A 12,486-nucleotide genomic window follows, 5' to 3' on the forward strand; every position below is an offset into this window, starting at 1 on the left:
AAGGAACAGCTTAAATGAACAAGCGGCACTGAAAGCGACCGCTTTCGCAATCGCTATTGTAAACAAGCGCTCTACATGCTTATCAAAAAGTTTTTTTTTAAACTGTCGTAAAGTGACTCAAGCACTTCAAAGTATATCATAATGTCCATAAAAAGCTAGGAGTGTGTCACGGTGGGGATGGAGATAGCGATGTATAAAACAAACGAGAAGGGAGGGGGGAATGCCAGCAACAGAGGAGCCCGCGAAAGTGAAAGTGATCGTGATTACGATCGCTACGGATTAAGACACATGGCGCTGCGCGCGTGCACGTTCACGTGCACTGTAGCTTTAGGCCACGGCAGCACTTTGAAATGCCCAGATATAAAATGTCTCTTCGAGCCTTTGGCTCGCGAGACCTAAAAAGGGAGGGGGAGGGTTGCTTAATGGATGGGGGAGGAGATGGGGGGTGGCTATTCTTTCACTGAGCACAACTGTGACTTGGCTGGGGTTTACGTCAAATGACGCGGCTCGTGAGTAAACACAAACAAGCCCCACAACAGTACCTTTATGTGCACTAGCGCCATGTAAATTTGTAGCCACATCATTGACACGGCAACCAACTCTCGGTCTGGTCAGCAACAGGAAATGCCTCAGAGAGCACGGAACGTTAAATTTTAAAAAAATGCATACCACACGTTAATAAAATAACCGTTTGTGGGACTGATGTGGAGGGAAGGGGGATAGACGACATTACAGCGTGACAGGAACTGAAAGGAAAAAAGGTGAAATCGAATGAAGGGGGAAACGGGGCGAGAGATTGGTATTCTGGTAGACGGCAACATTTAAGCAACGTGTCTCTGAGATAGACAGACGGAAGGGGAAACAAATCGTGCTTCCCCAGTAATTAAAGGCAATAGTGTAACGCTGCTGGTAAAAGATCCAATCCCGGTGGGCGTGCCTAAAAGGAGACAGGGTGGCAACAAGGAAGTACTGCCTTTGGCATAATTCGTGACGCCAAACGACGCACACGAATGAAAGCTGAAGGCGGATCTGGGACGAGGCTTCTGGAATCGTATCGATTCAAAGAAGCCTCGTATGACGAGACCAGCGCATGCGCTGCTTACGTCAGGCCGAGACCTAAAAAAAAAAAAAAAAAAAAGTGCATGGACGTAGAGTCTTTCCTAGGAGCGAGCTGCTGGTGCTGTCGAATGCCGAATTTGTGCAACACAAAGGCTGCATATTTTTAATTCCACATCATGGATCTTTCTTCCACCAACCTACACTTTACCTACTCCTGCAGATTCTTTTTCATCCCTGCTGCCTTCCTTGGTCATGGTTTTCCTATCTTTCTCCCTTTTCTTTTGCTCTGGGTGAAATTCTGACGATGAAAAATAAGTCCTGGAAGCAAGAAAGGAGTGCGGTGTGAAACCCCCGCACAAATTAAGCACTCCATCTGACCTAACATTTGTTGGAGTTACTGTAGAGAAAGCAACAAAAAGGGTCATCAATGTCGATCCATCCATCCATTCATCCATCAAACAGCGTCAGCTAAAGTTACCCAGTTGCATCCCATACAACATGAAGGGCTACTGAATGACTCATTAAAACTGCGCCCGCATCAGCTTTTTGCAAACAGACTACAAAATAGTTTTCAAAAGTGCTTTTTAAAATCCCCATGATTGCGCAAATTATGGAACAGTTAATAAAAAAGCCTGGTTATTTTCTTACGTGGGAGATTTCCTCTAACATCATGCCCTCAAAAATAAAATAGTGTGCCGTATGTTTCTACACTTTAACACTTTAAGGTAAAACCCAAAGGCTTACTTGAAAGGATCAGAAGCGCCACCCGGACCCTCTAACTCCGACAGAGGCACCGGGTCCCATTTAAAGTGCAAACCCCAGTTAAATCCTCCCCGCACGACCGGAGAGGAGCTGTAGATGAGCGTGTCGGCGCTGATGATGTCAATCACAGGACACACCACGGTCTTCCGGTCTTCTTTGATCGGTGTTAGCAAAGGCTGCAGCCACATTTCGTTCACCTCACAATGGCTGTCCAAGAACACAAGCACCTCTCCTGGAAGAAAATAAACAACGGCAAAAATTAACAAAGTCAAACGATTTTTTCGACTTTTATCCCCGTGAGCATGTCTAGGCCTCAGTTCAATTCATAAATAAGTTTATTTGAGACAATGTCACTTAAACTATAAATATCAGATTCACAAAACGCATTACAACGTTATTTAAAATAGAAAAATTAATGCATTATAAAATCAACAAACAGTAATAAATCACTTATCTCAGGCATAACATTCTTTAAAGCCATTAGAAATCTTGTCAATGTGCAGACTACATCCATATACTGATATGAAACAAAATACTTTTGGTGCCGATCTCACTCTTATATTTTAAAAAATGTGGGTTTTAAAACTTACCGATATTTATTCAAAAAATAAAAACAGTCCACAACACTATGCAGTGTTGTTAGATACATATTTAACCCCCTACTACACAAGCCTTCAGAATTTTTAAAAGACGCTAGCCCAGTGGAGTGAGAGCGCAGCTGATGTCGACCAGTTCTAAACCTTAGAATTGCAATGCGCATTGTTGGGGAAGGCAACTTAAACAGAGAAGGAAATGATGTATTAGATTCACAGATGTCAACTCCGGATGCCTTTTTCCTTGAATAATCCAAATCTTTTTTTCTCACAATCTTCATGCTCATCTTTAATTAATTCTTTGATAGGGTGGCAGAGTAAGCAGCACTATAATTGACGCCTCCTGAGACCTGGTTGCCATTTCAGCTGCCACATTACCTGCCGTGAGGGGAACGGACCCTGCAGTCTGGTGCTTTTTGCTCTTCGCATATGACCCTTATTGCCGTGAGGGGAACGGCCCATCAGCACTACATTTCCCAGCATCCTCTGGCCATTGGCGCATGCGGTGACGACACCAAGCAGTGCCGGAACACTACTTAGGCCGTCTGGTGCCACCGCAGCGCGGGACGCCTCCTGAGACCTGGTTGCCATTTCAGCTGCCACATTACCTGCCGTGAGGGGATCGTGAGGGGAACGGACCCTGCAGTCTGGTGCTTTTTGCTCTTCGCATATGACCCTTATTGCCGTGAGGGGAACGGCCCATCAGCACTACATTTCCCAGCATCCTCTGGCCATTGGCGCATGCGGTGACGACACCAGGCAGTGCCGGAACACTACTTAGGCCGCCTAGTGCCACCGCAGCGCGGGACGCCTCCTGAGACCTGGTTGCCATTTCAGCTGCCACATTACCTGCCGTGAGGGGAACGTGAGGGGAACGGACCCTGCAGTCTGGTGCTTTTGCCCTTCGCATATGACCCTTATTGCCGTGAGGGGAACGGCCCATCAGCACTACATTTCCCAGCATCCTCTGGCCATTGGCGCATGCGGTGACGACACCAGGCAGTGCCGGAACACTACTTAGGCCGCCTGGTGCCACCGCAGCGCGGGACGCCTCTTGAGACCTGGTTGCCATTTCAGCTGCCACATTACCTGCCGTGAGGGGAACGGACCCTGCAGTCTAGTGCTTTTTGCTCTTCGCATAGGACCCTTATTGCCGTGAGGGGAACGGCCCATCAGCACTACATTTCCCAGCATCCTCTGGCCATTGGCGCATGCGTTGACGACACCAGGCAGTGCCGGAACACTACTTAGGCCGCCTGGTGCCACCGCAGCGCGGGACGCCTCCTGAGAGCTGGTTGCCATTTCAGCTGCCACATTACCTGCCGTGAGGGGAACGTGAGGGGAACGGACCCTGCAGTCTGGTGCTTTTTGCTCTTCGCATATGACCCTTATTGCCGTGAGGGGAACGGCCCATCAGCACTACATTTCCCAGCATCCTCTGGCCATTGGCGCATGCGGTGACGACACCAGGCAGTGCCGGAACACTACTTAGGCCGCCTGGTGCCACCGCAGCGCGGGACGCCTCTTGAGACCTGGTTGCCATTTCAGCTGCCACATTACCTGCCGTGAGGGGAACGTGAGGGGAACGGACCCTGCAGTCTAGTGCTTTTTGCTCTTCGCATATGACCCTTATTGCCGTGAGGGGAATGGCCCATCAGCACTACATTTCCCAGCATCCTCTGGCCATTGGCGCATGCGGTGACGACACCAGGCAGTGCCGGAACACTACTTAGGCCGCCTGGTGCCACCGCAGCGCGGGACGCGCGCGGGTAGCGCCCGGGCGAAGCCCATGCCGAGGGCGGGCCCGTTCTTGCCCGTCAGTGGCCGTTAGTGGCTGGGCTGGGCCTACTCTCTTGGGTTTTGATCCTGTTGTCTAGCTGGGCCACTGCAAGGCCTCATTATAGCACCTGGTGCTAACTGTGGGGTATTTGGTTAGTGATATTGTCACCTATTTACAGGGCTGTTTGGTGTGTAGACTTTCTCTACCATGAGTAAGAGGAAGGCCGGGGGTAGGATAGCGGGTACACTTGACGATTACCTAACAAGGGTCGAATTAGCAATTACTGATAAGATCTTAGCTGTGGAACGAAGGTTATCATTGGATCCTACTACAGCCTTGCCTTGTGTTATGTCCACAGCTGCTAATGACAACCCAATGGTAATCCGGCAAGGTTCCTGTTTACCGGGGGGTCCAGTAAGTGTCCCTTCCAGCTCTGGACACACTGACCCTCCTTTACTTTCCAGCCCTCCTTCTAGCCCAGCAATGGTAACTACTCGAGCGAACAATAGAGTTATAGGGCCTAAAGTTAGAGAACCGCCTTGTAAAAAAAGAAAAGGTAGAGTTCAAAATAAACCTCCCATCCCTCGAGTCGCCCCTGGCTTTATGGGTGCACAATCTTTAGTACAACCTTCTGCCCCTACCTGCACAAATAACACGCAACTCATGGACCAGCAGAGCCCTGAGATTTTAAGTTCTATACTTAGGGACCAACTAGTGACTCTTATACAACCTGTTCTGGACAAGCTTGAAACTGTGGTAATTAGGCTTAATCATATTGAAGCTAATTTGATAAAAATTCAACCATTAGCTGCAATAACATCTGTACAGAACACCGAGGAAGTGGTCAGCCGAAATAGTGTAAGGGCTACTACTGGTCAACATGTTTTAAGAACCCATATAAGTACCCCCCCGGTCCCCACAGCACCAAGGGCACAATCTACTAGGCCCATGGCCGCCCCTAATGTTCTAAGAAGACCGCTGATTGAACAACAGACTATTGAGGATTCGACAAGGCCCGTGACTTATAATCCAGTGGCTTTTGAAGCACCAATGAGCTTACATCTCCCCTCAGAAGCTACCCCCTATACAGTCATCCTAGCTAATGTTCCTCCACTGTCGGAGGGGTCTAGTGAGCATTGGTCCAATTTAAAAAAGAAAGCTCTGTACTTCCTTGGTAGAAAACTTGGGGCGAGTCAACCACTATTTGAAGAATTCAAAATGGTCAGGCGGGTAACCTGCGTTGGCCATACTCAAAAGGCCATGAAAGGTGACTGTGTGGTGCTAAGTTTTAGGTCTCCCTTATTGGTAGAACGTATACTGGAGATAGCCACACACTATGTTCCCTCCCAAGACGAGATTTTGATTTTACCTCTTGGTTATTTTTATAGGCCTGTAAGGGCTTTGACTCTCATGCAGCAACGTGCCTCCTATTGTGCCCCTCAACTAGGCTCCCAGCCAGTTAGGTTAAATAATCGCTTCGCTGCCTTATCCACTTTGGAGGACAATGATTGACAGGGGGATAGTTCTGTTCTCCCCTGGTCTGAACTAACTGGGAGCTTATTGTTTGCCTGTCGGGAGCCACCTGTTCATATGCAACCCATGGCACAAGTTGTGGAACCTGTCCCACCTACTACTATTGCACATGTAAGTTTATCTACTGTATGTTCTATCATCGATCCCAATATGGGGCCTCAGTTGACGAACCTACCAACTGCCCGTCACAACCTATCATTTTCCTCCTGGAATATAGCTGGCCTGCAATCAAAGCTGGCTTCTCCTGACTGGGTGGCGTTTGTAGACCAGGTAGATATATGGTGTTTCCAGGAGACCTGGGCGGTTGACCCCATCTTTCGAGTAGGGTACGTGAACTACTTTAAACCAGCCATCAAGGGCACTAGAGGTAGACCGGTGGGTGGCCTGACAATTTGGGTTCGTCAATGTGAGGGTATTGCAGTCATGGAAGTTCCGACTGACAGCCCCGACATACTGGCCATCCGTGTCTCTTCTACAAAGGGCCTTAATATTCTCATAATTAATACCTATCTTAGGGGAGTTCTTGGAGGCAAATGTTCCCCTTCAGTCTACTTATTAGATCAATTACTTTGTAATGCTCCCCGAGTTGGCCATAGGGTGGTGGCAGGTGATTTCAATACCTGTTTTGAACCCCTGGGGATCGATGACAGCAAATTATCTGAGGCTGAGGATTCCGTGTGGGAAATCCCCCAATTAGAATTAAACCCTATTAGCAAATGGACCCAAGCAGCCCTCTTTTTGAAGGGGCTTTGCTTAGAAATGGGGGTGAGGGCTGTCAATGGTAGAACGACATCGGACAGGCTAGGGAAGATAACCTTTAATAATGGTAGAAGTGGGAGCAGAATTGACTATATTTTGGTTAACTGTGAGTTGTGGGCAGTTGTCATCGATATGGTGGTGACTGACAGGTTAGAAAGTGACCATAACCCCCTGATGCTGACTTTATCAGATAGTAGTTTCACTGGGTCCCGTAATGACGAAGAACCCTCTCTGCAGGTGCAAGCCATCCTGTCTAATGATATGAGAAGGGTCCGCTGGCCTAAGATTGCTTCGGATCCATCTGTTCGGGCCGCCATTAGGAACATGGTTAACGTAGCAATGTGTAAGCTGTCTAGTTGTGATTCTAAGGAAGGGATTATAAACTTCATCCCGGATATCCATAGCGAATTATTTACAGGGCTTAAAAACTTTTTCATTAAAAGTATACCAGCCACTGCCAAGTCTGTATGTCAGAGGGAAAACTCGTGGTTTGATGCAGGCTGTAGAGAGTCACGCAAAGCTTTGATCACAGCAATCAAATCTAGGCATCCGGCAACGATTAGGAGCCCAAAAATTAGCAAAGTCAAATTGGGACCAATCACGCTGGCGTGAGTTACATGAGGCATGCGAGGGCAGAAACATGTGCCATTTTTGGCACCTTTTAAAATGGGGTAGGAACCCGCAGGCTATGATTCCGGCTAACCATGTCAAACCTGGACAGTGGGATAGTTATTTTGAAAACCAATTTAAGTCCAGGGAGACGTCACAAAATGCCTCATGGCCATATAGTGGAGATGGAGTTTTAGAGTTTACCTCTAGCGAGGTTGTGACAATTCTGAAATCACTCCAGAATGGAAAAGCCCCAGGTCCTGACTGCATCCCTGCCGACTTATTCAAGCAGGAGCAGGATTTATGGGTCCCTTACTTAATAAAAACATTAGCTAATGCCCTGGCTAGTGGTGCTTTGGTTCCGGATTCTTGGTTTGGGGCAGAGATATTGCCAATCTATAAGAAAGGTGATCGCTCTGCCCCTGCCAATTACCGACCGATTAGCCTTATTGACGCGGTCCAAAAAATAACAGCACGTTTGTTACTGGGTCGTATCACCAGCTGGATCTCTGAAAACGATATTTTAACGCCACTACAGGCAGGGTTCCGGACGCATGTTGGAACCATTGATCAAGCCTTTAGGTTTATGCTTTTATATTGGAAGGAAGTCTACTTAGGGGGGGGGTATGCTCTTTGCAGCCTTTGTGGATCTACGGTCTGCATTTGATACGGTGCCAAGATCCAAATTGTGGGAAGTCCTCCGGGAGATGGGTATGCCGGTCGAATTATTGCGGTTTTTAGTTATGTTGCATACACACACATATGCCCAGGTCCGATGGGGCAAACCAGGGGAGGTGACTGCGAGATTTGAAGTGTCCAAAGGGGTCAGACAAGGGTGTGTACTGGCCCCTACTTTGTTTTCCCTGTTCATAAATGGAGTAACAAGATATTTTTCAAACTTCCCGACAGATGCACCTTCGATAGCTGGTATGAAAGTCCCCCTGCTCATGTTCGCGGACAATACCCTTCTCATTTCAAAAACCCGACAGGGGCTCCAGTCAGCACTGTCTAGGTTTGAGCTATTCTGCCGCGAACATGAGCTTGAGGTAAATGTGGGGAAGACCAAGTTCATGGTCCTTCGTGGCCCTCGTCCTGTTAAAGCCAGGGTTGATATGGGTGGTGCAACGCTGGAACAGACCTCCACCTTTACTTATCTGGGGGTCACTTTTAGTGACAATTTAAGCTGGAAGCCCCAGATTGATTTGTTCAGCCTTAAGCACTTGCAATTAGGTGGAGCCCTGCTCAAAGAACATAGGCAATCCTTTACAAAACCTGTTGCACCCCTGTTAAAAATCTATGGGTCTAAAATTCTCCCAGCTGTTATGTATGGTGCCGAACTATGGGGGTTTAGTAAATTGGATTCTTTGAGGGTGGCCCAAAATAACTTTCTGAGGTCATTAGTAGGGCTACCCCAATCCGCCCCACGTATCCCCCTTTTATACGATCTAGGATGTCAGCCTATTGAGGATATGGTCCGGTATAGGGCTTTGGCGTTTTGGCGACGCCTATGGACTACCCCGGAGCTATCCCTTTATGCCAAGGCACTGCTAGAGGTAAAAGACCTGGGGGGCTCCCATAGAATTAGCTGGCTGTCAGAAATTAAATTTATTCTGACTGATATGGGCATGGGCGACTTGTGGTCTAACCCTGTGTCGGCCGTCTTTCCCCCCCAAAAAATGTTTAGAGTTATTATGCAAACGTCATGCTTCTCTGATTGGCAGTTCCCGGACTACAACTTACTTGACCACTAAGGACCAACCCTCTCTTGAGGCATACTGGGATGTAATAACCAAGCAGCAGGACCGGAAATGATATCACCAATTTAGAACTGGCACCCTTCCATTATGCTCCTTTACTTCAAGTTGGACTGCTAATGGCAATGATAAATGTCCAATTTGTAAGAATCTGATAGAAACAGTTGATCACTTTTTATTTGTTTGTCCGGAATACCATCAACCTAGAAGAGCTTGGTTGCGGCCTGTGTGTCGTGAAATAGGTGTCAGATCAGCCCATGCCGCTAGCATGATCCTTAAGACAGATACATCACCTCTTGTGGTTATTGGTCTAGCTAAATTTATTAGCTGGGCATGGCTCTTACGGGGTAGCCGATATAGCCCTAACTCCCTGGTCTCTACCACTGAAGTATAGTATTTCTCTTATTCATGTGGTGTATGTTAAAACCAATTTCAAGTCGCTGCTAATTGAATTGTTTAATATTTTTTTTATCACTGCTTTTTAACTTGTTATTTATCAAATGGTCCTTTATGTCTATGATGTAAAATCGTATTCCAATTTTTAACTGTTCTGATGAAATATTAATATGTCTTTTAAGATGAAATATTCGAAATAAAGACTTTTTTTGACTTGACTTGACTTGTTTATTTGTTTTATTTTTGTCATATCTCCCAACAATTTTTTAACTTCTCTGGCCCAACCTAATTCACCTTTCATTATTTAATCTTTGCACAAGGAGACTACTTTTGGTTGTTCTGATAGCATTAATTTGTCCCAGAATCTCAAGGGCCGGACCAATGTGCCTGCATATGTTGAGCACTTGAACTTGTTGTAAGTAGGGGTGGACGGAACTCGCAGAGTTTCACACTGCAGAATTCAGTGGAGTTACATAAAAACTCAGCGAGATTCTGCAGAGTTCTGCGAGTGGGCAGAACTCAACACATTGTGCTTCTTGTGCTGATTTTTAGCGCTAGGAGCTTGTTTCGTGCTGTAAAATCAGCATGAACAGCCCAACACAGCAAGCCAGAGGGTGCTGCTTCTTTCTGCCACTCGAGTAGATTTTCTACTCAAGTGGCAGCTTTGTCAACACAAACAGCCGTGACCTGCTGCGACGGCCCATGGTGTGAAAATCTCGTCAGGAGGCATTCTAGCGCCCAACTATCGTGCTAGGGGATGCAAATTCTTGCTCGCCAACTTAACGTTGGTGAGCCGCGCATGAGAAAAAGCTCTGCCACACGGTGGTTGGCAGACTTTTGCCAAAGCTCCACAATCCAAGCGGAACGCGAGTCGACAAAACTCTGCTGGTGGAGCGGAATTATTCACCCACCCCTAGTTGTGGGGCGTTTAGGGAATTCAGTATATAGTGGCATAATCGCTTTCCTGCTTGCCATTTTTAAATGCAGTTTAGCTGTTAAAGGGAAGTGATCACTCATTTGATATGGCAAAACCTGAAAGTCTTCAACCAGGAAAAACTACCAAATTTGGATGAACATATTATCTATTGGCCCTTCTATTTTACCATGCCTATACGTTTGCCATACTGGTGCATCTGAAGCGTAGCGGCCATTAAGGCAGACAAAGCTATGGCTCTGCAAGGATCCCTGTAACTGGGTTGATGACTTCGACTTTTGGCACCTTGGAAAATAAGCCAATGGTATCTTAAAGACTTCCAATGAGTCCCCAATACTAGCCTCTTCATGATCTGGCTGCAATCTCAAATTAAAATCTCTCAGAACTAGTATCAGACTCGATGGATAGGACACTACAGTTTGACCTACACCTTCCTTCAATAATCTAAATTGGACTAGAGTATACTTGTGTTCCCTCCGATTAACGTAAACATTTACTATAACCATGCCATCTACTAAATCGCCAGGACAAAGCAAATCTATTTTAGCAGCATACAGCCACTCACTTTTCATTGGCATCTGAGTTACCCCCTTAGCAATACGCATAGAGATCAGGGTGATTAAACTTCCTGAGTTTCTCCCCAAGCCACTATGTGGAGCTTCGGAGTAGATCTGAGTGAAACACGGGAATGGCAATCCCTCCCCCCCTTCCCTGGACAGCCAATTCTCCTGGAAACATAAAATCTCATATTCCCCCAAAATGATGTTCATTTGGTCGAATTACAGGATACGCCTTAGCCCATACACATTCCATATTAATAGAGAAAGGCTGTCAGGAGACTTCTTATCCTGATCTATATCACTTCACCTAGAGAATTTCTGTCAAGTTACATCGTCTGGGTTGATTGGGTCAAATCTATTATGGCTATGCATTGCAACAGTCACGTGGTGGTTATTGCTCTTATGCCCTAGTGTTCTACTTGATCCACTGAACGTACAATCTTCAAGTACCAGGTTTACTTGTCTAACATCCAGATCTGCATGATAATTTAAGAATGGCTTTGCTGGTCTAACATCTTATTTTGGGGATGGTAAAAGATACCTTTTAGGGCAAACTCTTCCCTTGCATCCTCTATAATTTTCTTTACTAGTCGGGAGAAGAAAGCGACCACCGTTATTTCCTTCGCAGATCCTGTATATAGAAATCCCACTTGCTTTATGTCACTACAAGTTATATCCTTAAGGGCTATACATTTATGAAAGACCTCAAGTAACTTTAGCCTATTTAGCAGTCTCATTTTTCGGGCTCTCTCCCCTTGCCTGACAACATCAAAGTGCATTACGAAATGCTCTGCAAGTGGTTGCAATCTCTCAGCATACCAAACTTGTTAGTTTTCGGGACGTCAGTACTGGTGACCCACCTAGGGTTATTAGTTCTTATATAGGGAACCCCATCTAACCTCCTTTGACTTTCCTGGTTAAGGTCCTTTGTCTCACTCACCTGGGTCGATGGTGTTATACAAGTTTGTTTACTAATACCTTTATTATGGTCTGCCATTATTTATTTATTTGAAAAGTTTTATAAAGCATGACCATGACCCATACGGGTTTCAGAGCGCTCTACAAAGGAGCGGATGCGAAAGGAGGTAGAGGCATGAATACAACACCATAAAGGACCTTAACAAGTACAAAAAGAGCAACAACCCATCCTATGGGACATGTAAAGTGTCAGGTGAGCCATTGCTCGATTGTTGACCTACACCACCAGGGAACCCTTTAACTCTGGGCCTTGAAGTTCCCACTTGCTTCGTCTCTTGATATAGCTTTTCTAATTTCCCTCTTTTATGGGTTTGTTCCCAATCAGAAAACTTCCCAGGACCCTTAATCTTAATGACTTTTGTGCACAAATTACTAGCGTGAGGCTTTGTCACCCTTTTACTATTCATTTGTATCTCCCTTCGCTCCTTGGGATATTTCTTGGGGTCTCTCCTCTTTTACCAGGCTTTTGTGTCTCCCTTAGCTCTAAGGCCCTTCTTCTATAGAAAACATAATCTCCCCATTTCTTCACAAGCATCAGGACTTTAGACATGAAAATATCTGGTGTACCACTTGCTCCATTTACCAGGTGCCTTGTCGATGTATTTAAGTCATCACAAACCCCGCTGGGCTCACTACTGCGAGCATACATGCATTAATAGCTTTCCATTCTATTGCAATAGTTAAGACGCCCAGTCTGTTTTTTACTTAATCATTAGAGCCACCGTCGCTTCCAGATTCCCATGCAGAGTTTTCTGCATCAATCATAATA

General features: G+C 46.2%; 1 protein-coding gene across 1 annotated transcript in view; it reads right to left on the reverse strand.

Moving 5' to 3' along the window:
- GALNT11 (polypeptide N-acetylgalactosaminyltransferase 11) overlaps positions 1-12,486 on the reverse strand; it is a 319,722-nt gene that overhangs the window by 96,196 nt on the left and 211,040 nt on the right. The window contains exon 6 of the mRNA XM_085632014.1: positions 1,804-2,053. Coding sequence (XP_085488140.1) covers positions 1,804-2,053 — 250 coding nt within the window. The remainder of the gene's footprint in view (positions 1-1,803; positions 2,054-12,486) is intronic.

Source organism: Triturus cristatus, chromosome 10 (genome assembly GCF_964204655.1).
Source record: "Triturus cristatus chromosome 10, aTriCri1.1, whole genome shotgun sequence".
Classification (NCBI taxonomy): domain Eukaryota; kingdom Metazoa; phylum Chordata; class Amphibia; order Caudata; family Salamandridae; genus Triturus; species Triturus cristatus.